Below are 24979 nucleotides of genomic sequence, written 5' to 3' on the forward strand. Positions count from 1 at the left end.
CCATGTGTCAGGCACTGTGCTCAATACTAGGGATACAAAAAAAGATAAAAGAAATTCACTCCAGCGTTTGGTTCTTCTCATTCCACTGGCTCTGGCAAATATCTCCAGGACTCTGCTTCCTTAAATGGAAAAGGAACTGAGTGAAACAGTGGTGAGAAAAATGCTTTTATTTTCTCTTATAATGCTCTAGTTTTCTATGCAAATGACAAGGGCTGGGATGCCTGAAGAAGACAGGGAAGACGCATGACCTCCACACCACTTCCTTTCTCATCTATTTTCTTTTAGCATCAACCACAGCCTGGTCTCTGTCTAGTCTATCTGAGCTCCTAATTAATATTGATTTATTGATCCCCAGGGACACAGTCCCTCCCAGAAACAGAAAACTCTTTAGACTGGAGCCTTTCTATCTTTTTCTCTGCATGTCTCTTCCTCCTCTCAGCCACCCTGGGGGTTAGGAATAAGAAGGGTGTTGGAAATTTACTGCATTCCCTGGACTTCCCACTTCCTCATTGCAGGGAATGCAATCACATCTACCTTGAGATTAGAAAATACCATGTAGGCTTTAAAATGGTTCTCATGGTCATATCTGCACGGACAAACAGGACAATGAGATACTTACTCTTAGGTCCCTGAGAACATCTGCTCCCCAGAGGTCTAGAACTCTGTGCCCTCATCTGGGCATTGTCTTGTCTATCCTTGCAACGCTGAATGCTGAAATGAGATGCAGTTTAAGCATCCCCAGAGACTGATTCTTTATGGCAAGGCCATACAACTGGTGACAGGGGGCTGGGACATGGACCCATAGCTTCTCACTCCAAAGGCAGAGGTCCTTTCTCTCTATCATATTGGAACTCAATTTTCAAGTTTCTCGTACCTCAAACTGATTCCATGTTCCTCTGCCACAAATATTTCCCCTAATACTCTGACCCAAACAATCTAGTAATCTAATTCATAGTAACATGTAAGTCATGGAGAATGGATATCTATGGTCAAGGGAGCGCTTGGAACAAGAGATGTCTAGAGAGGACAATGCTGGACCCCAAAGAATGACGCTGTCATGGTGGAATTTTCAGGCCTTCCCCCAGGCTGATGAGAGAAGCATGTTTAGGAAGGGGAGCCCTTTCCACACACCTCAGATCATGCTGTGTAGGTAATGCTTTTCCAATAAAGTGGATTGTCTGTTACTGTGGGTCTTTCACTCAAGAAATATTTATTAAGGGACCATGCTCAGTGCTAGGGATATATAAATGAAAAATGGCATAGTTCCTGGCTTCAGGGGGTTCATTATCTACTAGAAAGACATATATGGAAATAAATATAATTCCTGTTACAATATGGCATATATTCCGTGGCAGAGTTTACACAGATGAGTAAAGAGATTTGAGGGAGGGAGGGAGGGAAGGATCACCTTGAACTGAGGGATTAGGGAAGGCTTCAGGCAGGTGATGCTTGAAGAAATGGAAGGATTCTAACAGACATTTGTTTGTGTATGGGAGGGTTGGGGGTGATGCCCATACAAGCCAGGGAAGTGGAGCAGGGGTGAGGGTGGAGAAAACAGGAACTGAGGAGTAGGTGGGAAGAGAGGCCCCTAGCAAGGGGTCCAGCCTGAAGTCCTCAAGAGCCCCAGAATAGGGAAAAGAAAGGAATCCTGGGGGAGTTCAGGTAGTTCCTACTCTGTATAATGGGTCTTCCACAAACTTTCACCTGCAGCCTGTGTGAATAACCCGTGCCTCCATGACAGTGTCTGTAGAATGATTGTCTCCACTGGGAACACCATCTGCGCTTGCCAAGAGCTATACGCGGGGAAATACTGCAACATTGGTGAGTCGACATACCAGCCAATGAATTGTCTACCTTAAACATTATCTTTAATATCATTAATGTAGACATTGTCTACATTAGAACATTCAAGATGGAATGGACCATAGAACACAGAATGTCCGCACTTTGAGGGACTTTAGAATGTGGGATATTAGAGTTGGCTAGTAGTACCTTAGAACACAAAACACGGAATGTCAGAGCTAAAAGAGGCTTTAGAAAAAAGAACATTGGAGTGGAAAGGGACCAGAGAACGTAGAATATCAGAGCTAGAAGTCAAATTAGAACATAGAACATATGCTATCAAAGCTAAGAGGGATCTTGGAACATGGAACATAGAATATCAGAGCTGGAAGTGGGCTTAGAACATATGACATTAGAGCTGGAAGGGACCAGAAAACATAGAGCATCAGAGCCAGAAATGAAGTTAGAATGTAGAACGTAGGCTATCAATGCTGAGAGGGACCTTGGAACATGGAACAGAGAATATCAGAGCTGGAAGTGGACTTAGAACACAAGACATTAGAATGGAAAGAGACCATAGAACACAGAATGTCTGAGCCAGAAGGGAACTTAGAACATAGACTATCAGAGCTGAGGGGGACCTTGGAGCATGGAAAATAGAATATCTATAGAAAAGACGACAGAACATAGACAGCTGGAAGCGGAAGAAACCTTCAAATTTAATAGAGTCATAACTTTTGTTATTGTGTCTGAGCCAAGCAGTAAAAAGTGAACTCATGGTACAACTGAGTCTGGTAGAGCCCCAAGGACATTATGAGGAGCAGGAGAAGGTGGAGCCAAGAAGCAGCTCTCCTGGGCTACAGCTGTCAGGAGGAAGGATGATAAATAACCATTTGGTAGCTTCCTGTTTGAGTTAATTATTTTTGCTATTGAGTTGCTAAGATTAGTTGTTTCTATACCACTGAAGGACTGAAAGTGCCCTGTAATTTGAATGCCCCAGAAGAAAGCCCCAGTCACCCCACCTCAGTTACAGCTTCTGAACATAAAGTGCTAGAGCTGAAAAGAATCTAGAAAATAGGGAAGGTTAGTGTTGGAAAAGCCCCCTAAGAATAATTAATCTACCTTCCTCCTTTTAGAGAGGAGCCAAAAAAAAAAAAAAAAGGTACAGAAAGGAGTAAGGGACAGTGGAAAGAGCAGGGACTGTAGAGTCAGATAACCTCGTTTCAAATCTCCCTTCTGGTGCTTACTCTCTGTGTGACCTTGAACAATTCACCAAATGAGGACGCTGTCTGTCAGCGTCCTCATCTATAAAATGAAGTGGTTGGACCAGACATTCTCTGAGTTTCCTTCCTGCTCAGGTTCTATGAACCTATATGCTCAATATAATAATATGTTATGATATGATATGATATGATATAACATAAATAATAAGTAATTTAGAAGTAAAGACTGAATTGGACTCCATGTACTCTGATTCTTAGACTATAGACAGATATCTAACACAGAGCTTCTGCTCAAGGGGAGTTCATAGATCAGCTGGAGAGACAGGACTTGAACACAGTAAATAGAAAACAATACAAAATTGACCTGTATATAGCAAAACGGTAGAGTGTCTGAAACAGATTATGAAAGTTATCAGAATCTGGAGAAAGGTTAAGGTAAGTGTGATTGTGTTACTGAGTCAAATGAAGGGACAGGAGATAGAATGAGCCTGGATAGGGACTCAGGAGACCTGGGTTCTCATCCTTGTTCCACTAACTTCCTATGTAATCTTGAGAATGAGATATCTGAAATATAATGACTAAACTGCAGATACCCCAGAGGGTTGAAGGTATCACTTGTGAAGAATTACTATCCAAGGCTGTTCAGCAATTCACAGTGGGGAAAGGACAGAAATAAAACTCATGGGCTCCGATGTCGATGAAGCAGTGCAAATAACCTTAGTAGCTAGATAAGTAACTGAGCTACAGTTTTCTTATCTGTAGAATGAAAGAAAAATATAAGACCTCCAAGGTCTATTTCAATTCTGTCATTCTATATTCTATAATCAACTTTGATTCTTGGAAAAATTCCTGAATACATTATTAAAGGAATATAATTTGTGACTATTTTACAAAGCGAAATGGTGATCACTAAAAACCAACATGATTCATAAGTAACAGGCCATGACAGATCAACATCACTGAGCCTTTGATAGGGTTACCAGATTGGCTGATAAGGGAATGCTATTAGCATAGTTTATTGGGTTTTAGCAAAACAGTAAAAGTTTTTTTTATTATAAATTCAATAATGATCAACAAAATAATCAAATAAACGTGCAAAATGAAGAGTAAATTCTTGCATAAACCCTTATTATTTTACAAGATAGAGCCAAATGAATTAGCAAGCAAGAAAAGAAAAGCAAAAAATACTGTTCTTTGTCCTTTTCCAGTTTTATATAAAGTCCCATTAATCTCAGCCTTTCTTTCCTTCCTTCTTTCTTTCCTTCTTTCTTTCCTCACCCTCCTTTCCTAACTCCATCTCTTCCTCTACTACTTTCCTTCTTTTCTTATATGATTTCATTAAAAGTGTTTCCTGCTTCTCAGCAAAGCATTTGCAGAACCTCTTATGCTGCCCTGGAGAACAAAATGAAGTGAAGTGGATCAGGTGACAGTTCAGACAGATAGACACAGAACTGGTTAAGTGATCATTTACAAAGATTTGTCATAAATAAGTCAATGTCAGCTTGGAGGTTTCCAGTGGGATGCCTCAAGGATCTGTCCTTCACTCTTTGTTGTTCAACCTTTCTAGCAATGAACCCAATGAAGACATCAGAGGTAGCAGGCTTATTATTTTTGTAGATTACACCCACCTGGAATGAATTACTAACACACTGGGTGACAAGATCCAAAATAAACACCCTTTAAGTTAGCTAGAAAAAGAGTGGAATCTAATAAGATGGAATTTAATAGGGTCAAACATAACAATCTACATTTGGGTTCCAAAAAACAACTGCACGAGTACAAAATTGCATATGGAAAACAATATTAATTAGAACTATCTGAAACAGAATGCGGCTGCCTCAGGAAGTACTGGAATCTCCCTCCTTCAAACAAACATTGGATGATGACTTGTTGAAGATATCAAAAATGGAATCTTCTGGTGCTGCAGATTGGATGGAATGACCTCTGAGGTCTCTTCCATTTCTGCTATTCTGTGTATCTGGACAGATATTTCTTCCAGCACTAATATTCTATGTCTTTGTTTTAAGCTCCCTTTCAACTCTAGAATTCTAAGTGCCCAGGCTGGTCCCTGCTCTAATGTTCTATGTTTGTTTTATGTTCCAAGGGCCCTTCCTGACTTTCTCTGATTTTACGAAGGAAGGTCAGTAAAGTGCAAGGTCAATTAGTGAATACGTATTTCTTAAGTACTCATTATGTGCTAGACAATGTGCTCAGAACTGGTGAATGTACAATGGCAATAGAGAATCACTGCTCTCAAGGAACTCATGGTCTCTAGAGATAGATGTTGGTTCAGATAGAGACTCAGATTGAATTCCCAGCCCCATTTTGATAGGTTAATTGGGAAGAGGGATTGGGAAGCCACCTCCATACCCTTCTCAAGCCTGGAAGAGGAGACGGAGGGCAGATTTCATGCTGGCCAGTGCTTAGCAGGTATTTCCTGCCCTCAGTTCCTGGGGAGACCTGTTACTTAGGTAATGGCACAGAATATCGTGGTGTTGCCAAGAAGACCATCTCGGGCCAGAGCTGTTTGCCCTGGAATTCAGACTTGCTGTATCAGGAGCTCCATGTGGACAGTGTAGAGAAGGCCGTACACCTAGGGCTGGGCCCTCACTCCTACTGCAGGTGAGTGTACACCTAACCCTGTCCTCATATGACTGAGATTCTTCAGGGTCTTTTCTACTGTCATCACAAGGGCAAGCAGACCTTCTGCAAAAAGAAAAGTTGATGACATTTGGGGAGGGAGAACGTATGTCATGGGTCATACAGAGACCTTCTGCTGGTGTAATCTCTCATTTCAATTTCTTCACCTATAAAATAAGGATAATCATATTTGTACTACCAACTCCTTGGTGATATCCAAGTGTGAGCTGTTAAAAGAGATAGCATGGGCTCTTGGAAACAATATAGAAATGAGAATCAGGAGAACAGGGTCCATATTCTGCTTCTGACATTTTTTAGTCATATGACTCCAGACAATTCAAAAAATTCACATAGGGTGACAGGGGGGGTAGATTGACACACCCCATCCAGGAACAATGGCAGATTTCATCTTACGCATACTTCAGAACTGGAAGGGATCAGGGAGAAAAGTGTATTTTTGCCTATCAGCAAGGGAGTTGGCAAGGCAATGGAGGAGATGTTGAGAGAATATGATGTGAGAGCCTTAAAGAAAATGTAACACCTTGTTAATAATTAGCTCATTTTAAGTCTAAGTGTAAGATAATGGTTCCTAAGGTTTACTAGTACTCCCTCGCCTCTTGTGGCTTTTAGGGTATTTATTTTAGCTGAAAAGATATGAGTACAATCACAATCATTTCAACCCTCCAGTTGCCAACCCCTGTTAATATTTAGAAAGAAGTTTAGCTCTTTGCCTTGATTTACATTTATATCTGTTTCTAGTTAACCCCTGCCTCTTCATAGTTGAGAGAAGATTGAGGTTGCTGTGAACATTTGGGTTACGAATTTGAGTATATATAATTATTTGAGTAAAAGATTATCTTACAAGGTCTGTGGATAACTAAGCGTTGTCCTCAATCTTCTACTTCTCCTAACTTCCCCTTCCTCACCCTAGAGGATTGAAAACCTTCCTTGATCTCACTTTTGTCTACCATAGTCCAGTCTTTCTCCTATCCCTGGGTGCCCTTGGGCTGCTGATTCTTTATGGGTTCTTTCCAGCTTGACCCCATTCTTTCATGTCTGTTTCCAGTCCCTTGAAATTCCTCTCTACTTCCAAGACAGCTCAGAACTATAAATTCTGAACTGTACATTTTATAAGTTTCCCAGGATGTGAACAAGTCTTTCACACCATGTCTTTTATTGATTTAGAAGATGCGCAGGACCCATCCATACATTACTACTGATTTTACCCACACACACATATACATCACATACACACATTATTGATTGATTTATTTGAGAAGAACTCTCACCAAGGGGCAGCTATGTGGCACAATGAATAGAGCTTTGGCTTGGAGTCAGGACGGAAGTCCAGCCTCAGACGTTTACTGACCCTGGGCAAATCACTCAAACCCAATTGTGAAACTTTATCAGCTTTACTGGTTCCCTGACCCTCTGAAAGTTCCAGTTTCTTTGTCATTCCTGCTAGGCAGAGCATCTGTTGAAGAGAGCAACTGGAAAATCCAAATATCAAATTGTGGTATCTTTCTAGAATCAATGAGACCACTCCACAGACTAAGCAAGGTTAGGCTATCTTGTCAAGAATCACACTGGCCTGCTAATTGTCTTCCTGACTCTGATTTCGACTCATGGTATAACCTTGAACAAATGACTTTTCCCTGGGTCTCAGTTTCCTTCTCTGTAAAATAGGAGTGTTAGACTAAATGATCATGGTTGGAGGTCCCTTCCTTCTCTGACGTCCTGGATTCTAAGGTCCTTTCCATTTCTGGCACTCTTTTTTCTTTGATCCTAAGGTCTTTCTGAAGTCTGGGCATTTGAGTTTTTGCTTCTAACATTGTCTTCCAAGGCTCTTAACCTTTTTGTGTGTCCTGGATCCCTGGGGCAGTCTGGTGGAGCCTATGGACCATTCTTAGTATGTTTTAAATACATAAAATACAACACATTAGATATACAAAGGAAACCTATTATATCAAAATACAGGTATCAGAATATATTTTTTAAAAAACCAACCACCAAGTTTTCTAGCGTATAACATTCTATGATTCATCATTTGAATAGAAAATGTAGGAGTTATTTCCCATAAGTCTTTTCAGGGCCCCTTGTTCTCATGGCTAGTTCTCCTTGCTGGTACAGAGGGAGTTTAGCGCTAGGTCCCCTGGTTTTATTCCCTAGGTGAGGGCTGAGGGGAGGAAGAGCCTGGGCTTCCACAGTTTCACTGAATTGTTTCTCTGTTGTGTCAGAAATCCCGACAGCGATGAGAAGCCATGGTGTTACATCATGAAGGACAACACTCTGTCCTGGGAATACTGCAACATCTCAGCCTGCGGTAGGTGGGCTTTGAGCCAGGCAGTGGAGAGAACTGCTGGTGTTTTAGCTCATAGACACAAAGCACACTGTCATCCAACTCCACAAAGAGTTTTGCAGTAAGATGTATTCTCAGAAGCTCATGTAGGATTTTGGGGATCCCTCTGGTGGTCACTTGAGGACAGTCCTAGGAAATAGGAATAACACTCTTTAGCACACTTACCCTGCTTTATAGCCAGGAATATGTTGGTAAATGTTTAACAATAGATTCTCCAAAAAGGTAGGACAAATTTTTAATTTTAATCTGCATTGTGAACATTTTCTTCAAAACTTTCATAAGTCCAGGTAGTCAAAAAAATAACAAATCAAACCCTGATTTGTGACCCTTGTGGATTTTTGAGGTGTGAATGCTCACAGTGAAAATTGAACAATTAGGTTCTAACACATCCCTATTTATGACTCACATGTAACTTTGTCCTTCATGTTTTCATTTGACTCTGTGAAGATGACAGGGATGGGTTATGATACCTGGAGGGGCAAAAGTGATAGAAGGACTCTTGAACTCAGACTCAAAAGACCCAGGTTCAAGTTTAGCTCTGCTCCCATCCAGAATGTTTGACCATGAGTAAATCATTTCCTCTCTTTGGGTCTCAGTTTCCTTATTCTGAATCACAGAACCACAAAGGTGGGAGGAACTAAAGAGGTCATTCAGTTCAGCCCACACCCAAAGCAGGAGTCCCACCTACAGAATCTGGGACAAATGGCAAAGGATGTTTGAAGACTTCTAGCGACAAAGAACTCACTAATTATTAGGAAGATTTTCCTTGTGTTTAAGTAAAATCTGCCTCTTTGCGATGCCTTGTCTGGCCCTTCAGAGTCAAGTTAAACAGGTCAAGCACTTCTTCTCTGGGACAGTTGTTCAATCATTTCAGTTGCGTCTGACTCTTTGTGACCTCATTTGAGGTTTTCTTGGCAGTGATAGTGGTTTGCCATTTCCTTCTGCAGCTCATTTGATTGATGAGGAAACTGAGGCAAACAAAGTTAAGTGACTTGCCCAGGGTCACACAGCTAGTAAATGTCTGAGGCTGGATTTGAATTCAGGAAGATGAGTCTTCCTAAATCCAGGCCTGGTGCTTTGTGCATTATGGTTCCACCTAGCTGCCTCTTCTCTGTGACAGCCCACTAGATTTTTAGGGCAATTCTCTAACCCCTTACCTCTAGCCCATCCCTCAAATCTTTTCTTCTGCAGGCTAATCATAATAGTAAAACAAAAATAGCTAGTGTTTATACAGTATTTTAAAGTCTACAAAGCTTTTTAAGGTTCAGAGGTGGCTGGGTGGCTCAGTGGATAGGGTTTAGAATTAGGAAGCCCGGGGTTCCAATCCAACCTACCTCTGTGACCCTGGGCAAGTCACTTAATCTCAGTTTCCTCAAGTTTAGAATGGAGACACTATTAGCACCTGCCTGGCAGGGTTGTTGTGAGCTTCAAGTAAAATGATATTTGTAAAATGCTTAGCACAGTACCTGGCCCGGAGGAAGCCCTTAGTAAATCCCTTTTCCATCCCTCTTCATGTGCCACCTCATTTGATCTTCAAAGCTCTGTGAGGTAGGTGCTATTACGATCCCCATTTTACAATTCAGGGAACTGAAGCAAACAGAAATTAAGGGAGTTATTCAGGGCCATATAACTAAGTATCTGAAGCAGAATTTGAACTCAGGTGTTTATGACACCAAGTCTATCCAATGAGCCACTCTAGTCCTAGAGTTTTCAGTCCATTCACTGTCCTAATTTCCCTCCTCTGGATGCACTCCAGTTTGTCAACGTCCTCCTTAAAATGTGACATCTACATACGTGACTTAGTACTCCCAGTGTGATCTGACCAAGGTATATGATGCTATCACCATTTTATTCTGATCCCTGGTTTTAATTAATGCAAATGAATGGAAACTAGCTGTTTTTTGGCTACAATATGACAATGTCACCTCATACAGCCTTTGCAGTCACAAAAACCCCTACGTCTTTTTCACATGGAAACAATGGATTTAGATCCAGAAAGGTACGTTAGCAATCATTTAGTCCCACCCTGTTATTTTTTATGAAGAAACTGAAACACAGAAGGAGGGAGTTCTGGTCCAAATTTGCATGTGTAGTAATTCACAGATCAGGAATTTGCAGTCAGGTCTAACTCCAAGTCCAGAGCTCTTTCTGCTAAAGCATCTCTTTAAAAACTAAGCATGGGGGACTTTATCAAAACACTTTTTGAACCTCCCCTTGTACAGATGGTCTCCCAGGTTCTTTCTCTCTTTAATATACCATCAAGCTCTGCCTTTTCTCCTGCCTCAGTGAACAGTCGGAGGAGTGGGGCTCGGAACAACATGGAACTTCTCATGATTACCGAGACTTCTCCGCTCAACAGACGAGCTTGTGGGAAGAGACACAAGAAGAGGACATTCCTGAGACCTCGAATTATTGGAGGTTCTTCCTCCTTGCCAGGATCCCACCCGTGGATGGCGGCCTTGTACATTGGGGAGAACTTCTGTGCTGGCAGCCTCATCCACTCCTGCTGGGTAGTATCAGCTGCCCACTGTTTCTCCAACAGGTAAGTGCATCCTATCACCCCATCGCCTTGGGGAAGGTCAGTTCTTGGGCAAAGCGGTAAAGATGGTGAAGACTGACTCAGTGCAGGTGAAATTTAAGGGATGCCCAATGTATCCTCTCCCTTTTTTCTCATATTCTCTCACCTTTCCTTTATCAAATCCCATTCTCTGGAAAGGCTTTGAACTCCCTCAATATTCACAGCCTGAGTTTTCCTAGGGGTAGGAATAGCTCTATCACTTTGAGCAAGGGTCCTCTAGCAGCTGATGGAGATGTGAGGAGAAGGGAGATTAGAGGGTCAGGGAGAACTTTTTTAGAATGAGATTGCCTGAATTTCTAGCAGGATGCTTATTCTCCACATGTAAAGATAGCCATGTCTTGGGGTAGACCTGAGAAAGAAAAAGCTAAGTGAGGGGAAGGAACATGGTGGAGAATTCACATGACTGTAGAAAAAGGATTGGATCTGCAGTTAGAGGACATCAGATTGGAATCCCAGGTCTGCTAGACTCGGACACTTAATGGCTACGTGAACCTGGACAAGTCACTTAAACCTCTGTCTACCTCGGTATCCTTAACTGCAAAATGGGGAATCAGTAGATTCCTATCAAATGCCTGGCACACAGTAGCTTCTTAATAAATGCTTGTTCATTCCCTCCTTTTAATACCTGTTTGAATTTAAGGAAGTGACCTAGCCTCTTTGAACTATAGGAAAAGGGGATTGGTGGCCAGAGGGAGGTGCTTTGGTCTAGAACTTTATAAGGGTGGTGAGTGAGGAGGACTCAGCAGCATGTCACAGGAAGGCAAGAAGATTCTAGTCCCTAGGTCTCAGTTGTTCTTTCTGTCAACAGGAATAATACCTGAATTGCTGAATTCCCTGGATTCTGTAAGGACCATACAAGATAATAACTTTGGAAAAAAACATTAACAAAATAAAGTGTTACATAGAGGCAAAGTGTGATTGATTATTAGAGTAACTAGGTGGCACATAGTACTTAGAACACTGGACCTGAGATCAGGAAGACTTGTCTTTTTGAGTTCAAATCTGACCTTAAATACTTACTTGTGTGACCCTGGGCAAGTTACTTAACCTTGTTAGCCTCAGTTTCTTCATCTATAAAATCAACTGGAGAAGGAAATCTTTGCCAAGAAAATCCCAAATGGCATCATGAAGAATTGGTCACCACTGAAACAACTGAACAGCAATATGATGATTGAACAATTCAGTAAGCATTGATGATGGAGATGATGGTGATACCACATTGTAGGAAGGGCATGTACAAACTGGAGTGAGTCTAGAGAAAGTCATTCTGGAAGATGGATGGTTTCTAGATGGAGAATCAGTGTGATACAGTGGAAAGAGTGCTGGATTCAGAGTTGGAGGCTCTAGGTTTAAACCCTACATCTGCTGCTTACCATCTTTGTAACTAGGCAAATCATTTAACCTCTTGGCCTCAGCTTCACATCTATAAAATAAGGTGCTTGGATTAGATATCTTGTAAGTTTGCTTCCAGCTCTAAATGTCTGATTCTGTGTCATTTGAGGAATGGTTTAGTCTATCTACCAACCATCTCCATGTCCATCGTAGATATCAACCATGTCCAATGTCAACCTCTACTTGGCTTTTGTAGACTAAATGTTCTTAGGGATTCCTTTCAGAGCAAAGATTCTGTGATTTGATGATCTTATGTTCATGAATAGGCCTTAGGGTGAATTGGATCATGATGTACTTCATTGCTGGGAGATGTTCCAAAGTGGATACTAATTGTCTTCAAAACAAGGTGGTTGGATTTGATGGTCTAAAAGATTCTGTATAGCTTTGATATTCATATGGATATCAGTGTGTTGAAAAGAACCCTAGAAAGTGTAATCTTTAGGAATTGAGGGAAGGGTGAGGGTGGTGGGAGTCTCCTGGTATTCATGTTTCCAGAGGCACAGCAAAAGGAAGGGAACCATGTCCTACAGTACATCCCCAAAAAGGACTCGGGAAAAATTGTAGTTCTTGAGCATAGCCACATGGTGGCAAAGTCACACTGCCCACAGTCATAGTCTACAGAATTATACTGGGCCCTGGAGTTCAGTATCTGTCAGAAATCTGAGGAGAGGGGTGTGCTAGAACCAACTCCTGTGGGTTCCGAAGAACTGATTGTTAAATTTTCAATGTGAGCATTTACACCTCAGAAATTGGCAAGTTCTAAAAATCAGGGTTCAGTTTACTGTTTTGTTGGACTAAGGGCTTAAGAAAGTGGTGGAGAAAATGTTACTAATGAAAATTAAAAGTGTGTATACATTTTTTTTTTTGGAAAACTGGTTGTTAAAACCAGTCTACCAGCACATCACTGATTGATTCCATGAAGCAAGTGCTTGCATTGATCATGGTGTGGGAGTGATCTTCCCTCCACTGAACTAATAGCGCTCTGCTGGGGAGTCAGGAAACCAGGGTTCTAGTCTAGTGTGGTCACTAATTGTCTCTTTTCAAAACAAGGTGGTTAGATTTAATGGTCTAAAAGATCCCCTATAGCTCTGACTCAGTAATCTACTGGTGGTTTGTTTATTTGCTGTGGGGTTTTGTAGGTGTCCTTTTACCTCTTTGAAACTCAGTTTCCTTATATGAAAAATGGGAATAATTATACTTGTATCACCAATCTCACAAGGTTCGTATGAGAAAGTTCTTTACAAGCCTCAAAGTACTGTTGAAATATGATCAATCTCATGGTTGCTATATTTTTTTCCTGTGGGTGGAGGATTTGAAGTTCCTTCTAGCTCCGATAGTCTACATTCCATATTCTTAAGGTCCTTTCCATCTCTGATATTCTATATTCCAAGACCCTTTTTAGTTCTAATATCCTATACTATCATTTTAAAAAATTGATCTTTATTTATATTTTTGGTTTTTCCATTGCCTCGATTTCTTCCTATATCTCTCTTCTCTGCCCTTCCCAATGAGCTGTCCCCTATAACAAAAATTTTAAAAGAATTAAAGAAAAAGAGGAAGAGGAAAAAATACCACAAAACCAATCAATATGTTTTTGATAGTAACATATTGAGTTTATTATATACTTCAAAGAAAGAAAGCTATATGTAAGAGACTTGTGGCTTCGCAATGTCATCTATTAAATGATTGAATAATTGTAAAGAACTCAGCCCAGTGCCTGGCATACGGTAAACAGTATATTAATGTTATTGGCTACTGTTATTCTCTTCCTGTTCTGTTTTGTATGTGAGAATATTTTTATATTTTAGTGTTTGTTAAAATTCAGAACCAAAAAAAACCCTCCATTTGTTTTTTCTGTCTAGCTCTAATCACTCCAACGAAGCTGAATGCTGCGTGGTTTTAGTGCCCAATTCTTGTCCCTTGGAGAAGAAATGAAGAAATAAACTTTGTCTTTTTAGTTAAAGAGGTGGGGGAGGGGGACTGTGGGTATGGAATGGTGCATTTCATTTTAAATATGGTAGATACGCTCGTTAGTTTGGTTTAACCTTTGTTCCTTTGCTACAAAAGAAGGGAGAGGGGAAGGAAGGAAAACATTCAGAGTTAAGTTTGTTATAAAAAAACTTTAAAAGCATCAATAAAATTTTAAAAAGAAAGCATTCTCTCTATCGAGCAAAATCTGCCTTACAATAACTTACAGACCACAGCTTTCCCACCCTGGTCCTGGCTCTGTCTCCAAGATCCACATAGGACCCATCTCTGGAACCAGAGTGTTTTGGATTAAAGAGGTTGAGCTCGGGATGGAGGCATTGGTCATAACTCCAGTCTAGGGCAGGGGAGGCATTTTCTCTGCATGTAAAGATGGCAGTCTTCATTCCCACCTCTTGTTGCCTGCCCAGTTATCAAGATTCCTGGAATATTTATGTCAGAGAGGAGCATCTCTCCTTGCATTTTTGGTGGTTGAGAAAGAAAATCCTGACTGTTGATGGCTTCACCTTGCTTTATCTTTGCTCCGGTCCCCCAACTTCAGGGTCTTAGTTTAATATATTTTTGAAAATGATATTTTATGCAATGTTCCACAACTGTGGATCCCCACTCCCACCCCAGCAAAGGGCTGGTGGGAGGTGACTTCTCCCATTTCTCCTTTAGGGTCAAGGTTTTTGTTCATAATTTTGCAGCGTTCAGACTGTTCTCACTCTTTATCTGTTTGTAGTCGTTGTGCACCATCATGTCTACCATCTTCCTGGTTCTGCTTACTTTCTATGTTCTAAATTCTAAAAGGTCCTTCTCAGCTCTGACATTCTATGCTCTATGGCTCCAACCAGGTCTGACTCTGTATGTGGGTTCTGGGGTTCTGTCCAGTTCTGACATTCAGTGGTCTGAGTCCCAAGTATCTGTGAACTTGTGTTGGAAGGTTTTACTAAGCCCTTCATGGGCAGGGTCCTGGGTTCTGGAGAGTGCAGCTTTGTGCTTGTCCTGCCTTCCCAGGGGGCTAGTGTGGATGAGAATCTATGTATTTTGATCCCCACAGTACCCATTCTCAAACGATTAAGATAAAAGATCTAGATGCACAGCTCTCTGTGATCTGTAAACATGGCACAGTGAAACCCCTGGCTTTGTAATCAGGAGACCTGAGTTCAAAGTCTGTCTCAACCTCATACTTTTTTTCTCTCTGAAAAAAATGCATTTGTTAACACTTGCCCTGCCTCCCTCTCACATCTAAAATCAGATGATGGGTAGGAAAAAAGGTTTGAAACTATAAATGAATGCTAGTTCTTCATTATTGTTATTCTGTGTTTTCTAGCCCACCCAAGTCAAGTGTCACAGTTGTCCTGGGCCAGCATTTCTTCAACACATCCACAGATGTGACCCAATCGTTTCAAATTGAGAAGTACATCCTGTATCCATTGTACTCTGTCTTCAGCCCCAGCAATCACGACCTTGGTGAGTGTATTCAAGTTTCCTCTGCACCAGATATCAGGCCCAGCCTTGGGTGTCCACAGACCAGGGCTGACCAAGGCGGGCTGAGGCAGGGAGTTTGGTGAGAAAGAAGGAGATTGGTAAGTATATCCAGTCAGGGGAGCCAAAGGTCAAGGCAGGAGAACTCAGTTAAAATGGAAAGAAACAGACAGGTGCCAGAATCTTCCATAGAAATGCATCACAGGGAGTGAACCTCAGTTTAGGAATCAGGAAAGATTGGGAGATCAGGAACTCGAGTTAGAATTTTGCGAAAGAGACAATAGAATCTACACCAGGACACTGGACAACAGACACAGGGTGCCAGCTATAGTAATATACATCTCTCCAAATCTGAAAGATTCACCTTGTCATCAGTATGGATGCTTCTGCCATTGAAGAAGGTCACACCTTTGTGGATGGTCTTTGGGAGCTACTGTGGTCAAAAACAAATCCCTTACATGATGGCCAGCTTTTCACTTATAACATTCTGTAGTGTCTTTGGTTTAGGGGAAATAACACTGGATTTCAAAAAAGATCACGTAGGCTTGAATACCAATTCAGGCAATAATAGTGACCCCCATTTTACAGATGAGAAAATCAAGTCTCAGAGTGATTAAGTGATTTCGTGTCATAGCGAGTGTAGAAGAACTAGGATTCCAACCGTGGTATTCTGACTCCAAGCCCAGAGCAAGAATTATTTTTTACCTTGTTTTGTGATTTCATCAGCGTGGGGAAGGAACTCCCTGGTGTGGAAAATACAGGTTAACAACTCATTGTTACAGCGTCAGAAATAGAAGCCACCTTTGAAGTCATATAGGCTGATGCCTTCATTTCAAGTTGAAAACATTAAAGATTTTGCTCAAGATCACCATTTCACAGACGTGAAAACTAACCTTCTGGACCACATCCACACTGCCTCTTTTGTAACAGAGCTAAGGGCCTCTTGAGTCAAGGGGGTCTTTATATACTTCCTGCTCCAGTCTGTAATTAGGCAAGACTGCATCGTGTATAGGTCACTGCACCTGGAGTCAGGAAGATCCGAGTCCAGATTTGACTATACGATGGGGGTGATAATAATAGCACCTACCTTGCAGAGTGGCTGTGAGGATGATATGAGATAACATTTGTTAAAAAAGCTTGGTACAGTGCTTGGGCATTTTTGTTATTGTTTAGTTTTCAGTCGTGTGGTTCTTTGTGATCCCTTTTTGGAAGATTTTCTTGATAGAGATACTGAAGTTTTGATATTGAGTTTGCAAATTTTTTTCTACTTCATTTTACAGATGGGAAAACTGAGACAAACAGGGTTAAGTGACTTGTCCAGGGTCACACAGCTAATCAGTGTCTGAGGCTGGATTTGAACTCTGGTCTTCCTGACTCAAGGCTTAGCACTCTGTCCATTATACCACCAAGCTGCCCCAGATACAGTAAGCTCTCCATGTTAGCTGTTGTGATCATGTATCACAAAGAGCATCAGAGAAGGAAAAACAGAAACCCCTGGTCTTGGGGCATGGCTCTGGCATTTCTTAGCTGTGTTCATCCCCAGCCTCATCACGCATGGCACCAATCTATGACTTTTTTGTATTATTTAACTTTTCATGTGAGTGAATTGTAGTCTTGCCAATAAAAGGTAAGCACGAATTCAGTCGAAAGTCTTTCATGCCCATTCGACTCCTAGAGCAGGACTGAGCACACAGCCCAGGCTTGATAAATGTCTTCAATGTTGAGTGAAGTAATTTAATTCACAAATTTCCCCAGCAGTTCCCGTGTCTCCATCCTATGGCACATCTAGTCTATGTGGGAAGATAGGACTTGCCTCCAGAAAATAATACTGAATGATATGAGTAAGGTGAACAAAAAAAAGTTTTTATGAAGCATTGACAATGTGTCAAGCATTGCACTAAGCACTAATGATACAAATAGGAAAAAAACCAAACAGTTCATGCTCTCCAGAGACCCAAACTATAATCAAGGGAGCCTGAACACAGAGGAAGGTTAAGTTTGTGGAGTGTATATGGGCAGATGGAAAGGGCCAGACGTCCTAAAAGGCCATGAGTGGGACAATGGCAAGGCCCAAAGAGCCTGAGGTTAAGTCAGGTCAGAATAGGTGGTGGGATTCTGATTATGGTACGTAACAGATGAGTGATATGGCCAACTGAGTTCTAAAGAAGAGGAATGAATTTATGATTGTTTTGACACTACTGTGGATAATTTCTCCCCATTCTTCTGGGGCTGTGACATGGGGAAGAGATCATTCAGTTTGGAACCACAAGACCTAGAAATGAGTTTTGCTACTCACTAGCTACGTGAAGTTGGCCATGATGCTTAAACTCTCCAGGCCTCAGTTTCCTCATCTGTAAAATGAGGGGATTGCTTTTAGAGGGCTTCTAAATTGTCATTCAGACCTCTAAAGTTTATGATCCTATACTGTTATTTTTTCTTCAAGAGGGCCATGGAGTCCCAGGAATTGTTTCTTTTTTATTTAATTAATTAATTTGTTTTCTACAATCACTTCCATAAGTTTTAAATTTTATCCCCCTCCTTCCCCCTTCCCTCCTTGAGACAACATGCAATCTCATATGGATTCTACACATACATTCTTATTAAACAAATTTTCACATTAGTCATGTTGCACAGAAGAATTAAAACAAATGGGAGAAACCATGAGAAAAACCAAACCAAACCAAAACATAACTTAAGAGAAAATAGTCTGCTTCATTCTGCATTCCTACTCTATAGCTCTTTCTCTGAACCTGGAAGGCATTTTGCCTCAAGAGTCCTTGGGGAATGTTTTAAGTCCTTGCATTTCTGTGAAGGGCTAAGTCTAGTAAAGAAACAGTCCAGGAATTGTTTCTTGACCCTTTAAAGTTAACAGCCAGTCCCGATGGACAGAAATACTCTTGCCTCTGTGATAGTCAATCTGATCCCCTTCTCTAATTCCCTGTAGCTCTGATTAGGCTGAAGAAGAAGGGTGACCGCTGTGCTACGAAGTCCCAGTTTGTCCAGCCCATCTGCCTTCCGGAGAATGGCATCACCTTTCCCGATAATCACAAATGCCAGATTGCAGGATGGGGACACATGTATGAGAGTGAGTCTCCTGATGACTGTACTGGGGCCCCTTAGCTCATCTCTCTGTTGGTCCAGACTCACCAAACCAGAGGACGTTTCCTCTGAGCTGCAGGTCTTTCTGTTAGATTGTTCTTAATGTTACAACCAGGGCTAAAGGAAGCCTCAGAAATAGTTATGGGATGCTACTTATAATTGGAGAATGAAATGGCAAACCACTCATACCTTTGCCAAGAAAGCCAAATAGGGTCATGAAGAATCAGATTTGACTGAAATGACTGGACAACAGCACCTACTACTTATAATTGTAGAGGAAGAGATCATGCCTTTTCCTTTCTATGCATATCACTGGCTGTCAAAGTGGCCAATCAGCATTGTGACTGTCAGTTATGGGTTCCATTGATAGTTGTGGCATGGCTGGCTGGCCTGATATTGATTGACGGTAATACCAGCTGGTGACAGAGAATGAAGGGATGTTAGAGGCCACTCCATCTGAGTACCACCCTGCCCACTGACTAAGCATAAGTAAAAAGTCCAAGGCAGTTTTCTGAGAATATCAGGTATGTATATGGGCTATGCTGAAGTCCCCAGCAAGCTGCTAAGCATTTCCTTTTCTGACTTGCATGATGATGGAAGCAATGATGCTCCTAGCCAGGGTCTGGGTAGCATCCTCTCATGGGGCAGTGCTCCCCTACATGTTCCAGGGTTGTCCCAATTCTGGCTCCAACTGAAAACTTTCCCCTTGGTTTCTCCTTAAAAGATGTCACAGGTTACTCCAGCTACTTACGAGAAGCATTACTCCCTCTCATTCCTAATCATAAATGTAGCAGCCCGGAGGTCTATGGTGCAGACATCACTCCCAACATGTTCTGTGCTGGTTACTTTGACTGCAAGTCAGATGCCTGTCAGGTAAGGCTTGGGGAGGGTAATCCTCGATTTATTTTATTTCAGCCAAAGGAATGAGAGGGAGACAGTGTGCTATAGTGGAAAGAGGACTGGATTGGTACTTTATGGGACTTTAAAATGAATCCTGACTCTTCAACTCCTTAGCTGTGTGACCTTGGGCAAGTCATTTACCCTATCTAGGCATTAGTATTGTTCAGTTGTTTTTCAGTCATGTCTGACTCTTCATGACCCCATTTGGGGTTTTCTTGGCAAAGATGCTGAAGTGGTTTGACATTTCCTTCTCCAGTTCATTTTATGAATGAAGAAACAGAGACAAACAGGATTAAGTGACTTGCCCATGGTCACACAGCTAGTAAATATCTCAGGCCAGATTTGAATTCAGGTCTTTCTGACTCCAGGCCTGGCACTCTATCCACTGAGCCACCCAGCTGTCCCAAACTTTAGTGTCCTAATCTTGATAGAGTTATGATAGAGGGTGGGGAGAACTGGAATGGATGATTTCCAAGGAGTTTTTCAGATTGAAATCCTCTGATTTCAATATGATCCTATCCTAGGATCTTTCCAGTCCCTGTGGTCCTAAAGGCATCGCAGCTCTGTGATGGCCTCTAGACCACTCATTGTACTGTCCATTGCCCTAAACCACACCCTTCTCAAGCTCCTTCTTTTCTCTTTTACAGAAGGGAAGTATAGCATTATGGGAGAATTCCTGGCTTTAGAGCCAGAGGACCTGAGTTTAGAGTCTCTTGCTCTTTTACGTATTGCCTGTGTGACCTTGGGCAAATTTCTTAATCTTTCTGTACCTTAGACTTTTTCCTCATCTGAAATAGGAGGGGGATTAACTTAGGTGCTCTGGAAGGTTTTTTCCAGGTCTAAAGTCTCTGATTCCGTGTCTGCTCCTCCCTACCGCTCCCCCACTGAACTTACTTGCTTTTTCATTCAAGTCTCCATATGCCAGCATTCTCCCTTCCTCCACACCAACTGCTCTCCATCATCCCAGTTTCATCCTAAATGATCTCTGTGACAGAGCTGAACTTGGCTACTTCTTGGAAAAATACCTAAGTTAATGGAGTTTGTTTCTTCTGTGTCTCTCTTCCCTCTGAGTAACTCTCTCTCTCTCTCTCTCTCTCTCTCTCTCTCCCTCTCTCTCTCTCTCTCTCTCTGTCTCTCTCTCTCTGTCTCTCTCTCTCTCTTTCTGTCTGTCTGTCTGTCTGTCTCTGTCTGTCTGTCTGTCTGTCTCTCTCTCTCTCTCTGGCTTCACAGAGATTCTGACATAGTCACAATAGTCACATAGTCACATAGGCTTGCCCACCACCTTCCCCATCAAAACTTCTTGGTCCTCTGTCTCTTCCCCACAGTGTTCCCTGAAACACTTGCTAATGTGATCACCTATTTCAGAGCATCATTGGGAGTCCGAAATGAAATGATACCTTGCAGCCCTTAATGAATGCAAAGGGGGAGAATCATGTGAGAAGAGCACTGTCCTGGGGGACAGGAAGCCTGGTTTAGGGGGCTCATTGTGTTACTTATTAGCTGTGTGATTTAGGGCTCTTGGTGCCTCAGTTTATTCTATAAAACAAAGGAATTAAGCTAGACAATTTTTAAACCTCTCTCTAGTTCTAAATTTATCATTCTAAAAGAATAGTGATTATCCATATAAAGGTGGGAAATGGGAGTATCTATTTAAGAGAACAGCTAGTACTTTTATTTGGATGGAACATGGAGTTTATGAAGGGGAATGCTATGAAAAGAGTAGAGAGTTAGTATGAAAGGCCGGAACCTTGCTGCTGGATTAGGCTAACCAGAGACAGTAGAGAGTTAATAAAGCTTCTTGATCAGAAGTGAAATCATCACACTTATGCCTTAGGAAGTTTACTTTGGTTACTCTGTATGTAGGACAGATTGGGGAAAAGAGGAACTAGAAGCGAGGAGACCAGTTAAAAGTCTATTACCATAATCTAGGCAGGAGGTGACAATGGCCTGAATAAGGGTGGTGGTCAAGTGAGTGGAAAGACAGGTTGTGAGGGATGTTGAGAAAGATGAATTTATAAGACCTGGCAATGGATAGAATACAGGGGGATGAGGGAGAGAGAAGAATCAAGGATGGCTAAGATCATGAACCTGGGTGCCTGGGAGGATGGTGGCATTCTCAATGGAAACAGTGGTATTTGGAGAAGGCATAGTTAAGAGGGAAAGATAACAGGTTCCATTTTGGAAATGTCAAATTTGAGATGCATATGAGATATCCAGGAAGAGAAATCCTCTTTGTCTAGAGAAGTCTGAACTAACAGAAGAGGGAACTAATGTTAGAACACGGAACATCATACTGGAAAGATAGAAAAAGTGAATTGCTGGAGCTGGGAGGAGCCTTAGGATACAGAAAGAGTCCCAGAGCTGGAAAGAACCTTAGGCCATTCTAGTTCTAATCTCAGCTGTGGTTCATATGGGAGAGACAGGGCTGGGATTCAGAATTATCCTTCTTATTCCCATACCCCATCGTGCCTCTATCCAAAGATATTTATTCAATTTTGAATCTGTTGTCATTAACCTCTGGGGAGATGAGCTCCAAAGAAAGGAGGTTCAATTCAATTACATGCCATTATAGTGCATAATAAAGCAAGGTTTTGAGCCTCCGTTTAAGCCTTCTGAGCTCCATTAAGCAGGAAACTAACCTAATACTCCATCTTGTGACTCCAAGAGCTGCTTGATAGTTCATCACTCCCCCTCCCCCAAAAGCACCTGTTTCAGATTTGGCCCATTAAGCTCCAAAGAGTGAATGTAGTGTTTACTAAGTGTTCTAGAATTCTGGGCCCTCTCCATCCTTAGAGCCTGCTGGGATCATAGGGCCATTCTGGTAGCATGAGATCATAGTGCTTTCTTCCTGCCTTCCCCTGGGGGAAGGGGTTTTAGAAGAGGACACTTCATATCTTTGAATGGCAAGGCTGAATGGGACCCCAGTGGTTGTGTAATCCAACTTGGCAGCTTGGTGACGCAGTAGATAGAACACTAGGCCTGGATCAGGAAGGCCCGAGTTCAAATGCAGCCTCAGACACTTTCTAGTTGTGTGACCCTGGGCAAGTCACTTAACCCAATTTGCCTCGGTTTCCTCATATGTAAAATGATCTGAAGAAGGACATGGCAAACCACTCCAGTATCTTTGCCAAGAAAATCCCAAATGGGATCATGAAGAGTCAGACATGACCGAAAAAGGACTGAATAAGAACAACAACCCAGAATTGTTGTGAAAAATTAAATGAGATAACATTCACAAAGTAATATGATGCCTGACACATAATAAGTGCTTAATAAATGCTTATTTTCTTCAAACTGCCTCATTTACTGATGAGGAAGTTGAGACTCAGTAAGGTACAGTGACTTACCCAAGGTCACATCTCAAATTAGTGTGAGAGCAGATACCAGACCCCAGGTCTCCCAACTCTCCTTTTGGAACTTGTCATGCTCTCCCCTTCTGCCTCTCCAGAGGTTAGTCAGTTATTACTTTTGGTTCCAAGTCACTGGGCTAGGTCAATATTTCTGGTCAGAGTTTAGAATGATAGAAGTCAGGGGTTTTATTTGGCTATTAAAGAATGACAAAATTTTCATGGCTTCTTGCTTCATGAATAGGAAACATAATTGAAACAGGACTGCAAAGTTTTCACAGACTATACACTTAGTAGATTAAGTATCTCCTATTACAAGTACATCTGAATTGAATGACAATATCATAGAGTCAGTGAGCTCAAAGGGACCTTGGCAGTTGTCTAGCATGATCTCTCCCCAACATATGAATCTTGTCTGAAACATTCCCAAGTAGTCATTGGCCAGCCTTTGCTTGAACACCTCTGTTAATGAGCCACTCACTACCTCAAGAGGCAAGTCATTCTATTTTTGATTTGTTAGAGGCAGCATTGGGTAGCAGAAGAAATGAATGTGAATTCAACAAATCTGAATTCACTCACTAGCTGTGTCACTGTGGGGCAAACTACTTACCCTCTCTGTCTCTCAATTTCATCACCTACAAAATAAAAAGAATATTATTATATTATTATTAATATAATTAATATTTATTTTGTGAACAATAAGACTATGTAAATGTGAGCTGATACTACATGACTCTTGAATGGTTTCACTTGCTGAGAAAATTTTCTTATGTTGAAGCAAGACCTGCCTCCATGGAAATGAGGAAGGGAAAGAATTGTGTATTTCATCTATTGGCCACTGAAATTCCACCTTTAGAGCTTCATTCCTTTGGATTAAATAGGCTCACCTTTTAAAATACAATTTTTCTGTAAAAGAGGAAGCCTTTGAAATCAGGGTAAATGAGTTTATTAGGCTGATGTATGGGAATGATGGAGGGAGAGAGTTGTATATGAGCATCTATACATATATGTGTGTTTGTGTGTGTGTGTTTAGAGTTATATAGCAATCTGGGTCCCAATTAGTGCAAATAATGAATCCTCTGAAGTGGTTACATTATTTGAATTCACATTGCTTTTTTCCCCAATAGACTAGAAGCAATTACTATATTTCCATAATTATAACTTTAAATAACAAATTTGAATACATGAGACTATTTCAGAGGCTTCACTATTCATGCTAATAGGGACCTGGATACATTTACTTTTATCCTGGATAGAAATTCAATAAATCTTAGGCAAGAGTGAGATTGAGGCAACCCGAATCGTTAGAGGCAGAATAAGAACTAGAACCCAGAACACTTGATAGACTCTCTAGTTATGCTGATCTTTACCAACCTTCTATATGAAATGTAATCATCCCCTGAAGTTAAGATGATTTACTCTTGGTCTCTAACCAACACAGGGTGACTCAGGTGGGCCTCTGGCCTGTGAAAAGAATGGGATTTCTTACCTTTACGGGATCATCAGTTGGGGTGATGGCTGTGGCAGGTTCAACAAGCCGGGCGTTTATACGCGAGTGACCAACTATGTGGACTGGATCAATGACAAGATACGGCCTCCCAAGAAAGTAACCACTACCACAGATGCCTGAGGTAAGCCATGAGGAATCTGCCTGGCCTTGTTCTGCCTCGGGACATCGCTGGATGTACTCATCATCATAAGTGTGTGGTTGCATTGGACTACGCTGACCCTTTGTAAGGATTCTTTGCTCTGACAATAAAGCATTTTTGAAAGTTATAGTTGGCCCAGTGTCTGCAAATGGGAGAGTTAGCAGACCTTTTCATCCAATGTCCTACTGTAAACACACCCTTAGCGCTCCACTCTAAGAAGTATATAAATATGTATGTCCCCTCAAGAGGATTATTATCTAGCAGAATGCACAGATGAAGAGAAAACAAATTAGGATATCACTGGCACGTAATGAATTCTGAGACCCAAGGAAGGAAAAAACACAGCTAAGGGAGGGATGGAGAAGGCTTTTTAAGAAACTATTATTTGAGCTGGGCCTTGAAGGTAACATGCCAGCAGGCAGAGATAGGGGAAGACATTCCCAGTGTAGGGAACCTATGAGAAAAGGTGAGGAAGAGGAAAAGTATAGGATATGCTCCAAGGACAATGAGTTATCTAATTTGGCTAAAGCATAGAATACACAAATCATACAAAT

At 41.5% G+C, this 24979-nt stretch overlaps 1 protein-coding gene across 2 annotated transcripts in view; it reads left to right on the forward strand.

Moving 5' to 3' along the window:
* The window catches only part of HGFAC (HGF activator), a 54749-nt gene extending 30197 nt beyond the window's left edge, over positions 1 to 24552 (forward strand). For both annotated transcript variants that reach the window (XM_072620085.1, XM_072620086.1), the window contains 8 exons: positions 1711 to 1821; positions 5453 to 5627; positions 7883 to 7968; positions 10291 to 10546; positions 15276 to 15415; positions 18375 to 18515; positions 19254 to 19402; positions 24218 to 24552. In XM_072620085.1, the coding sequence (XP_072476186.1) occupies positions 1711 to 1821; positions 5453 to 5627; positions 7883 to 7968; positions 10291 to 10546; positions 15276 to 15415; positions 18375 to 18515; positions 19254 to 19402; positions 24218 to 24406 (1247 nt within the window). In that variant the 3' untranslated portion in view covers positions 24407 to 24552. The remainder of the gene's footprint in view (positions 1 to 1710; positions 1822 to 5452; positions 5628 to 7882; positions 7969 to 10290; positions 10547 to 15275; positions 15416 to 18374; positions 18516 to 19253; positions 19403 to 24217) is intronic.
* Positions 24553 to 24979: the final 427 nt, after the last annotated feature.

This window comes from Notamacropus eugenii, chromosome 6, assembly GCF_028372415.1.
Source record: "Notamacropus eugenii isolate mMacEug1 chromosome 6, mMacEug1.pri_v2, whole genome shotgun sequence".
Classification (NCBI taxonomy): domain Eukaryota; kingdom Metazoa; phylum Chordata; class Mammalia; order Diprotodontia; family Macropodidae; genus Notamacropus; species Notamacropus eugenii.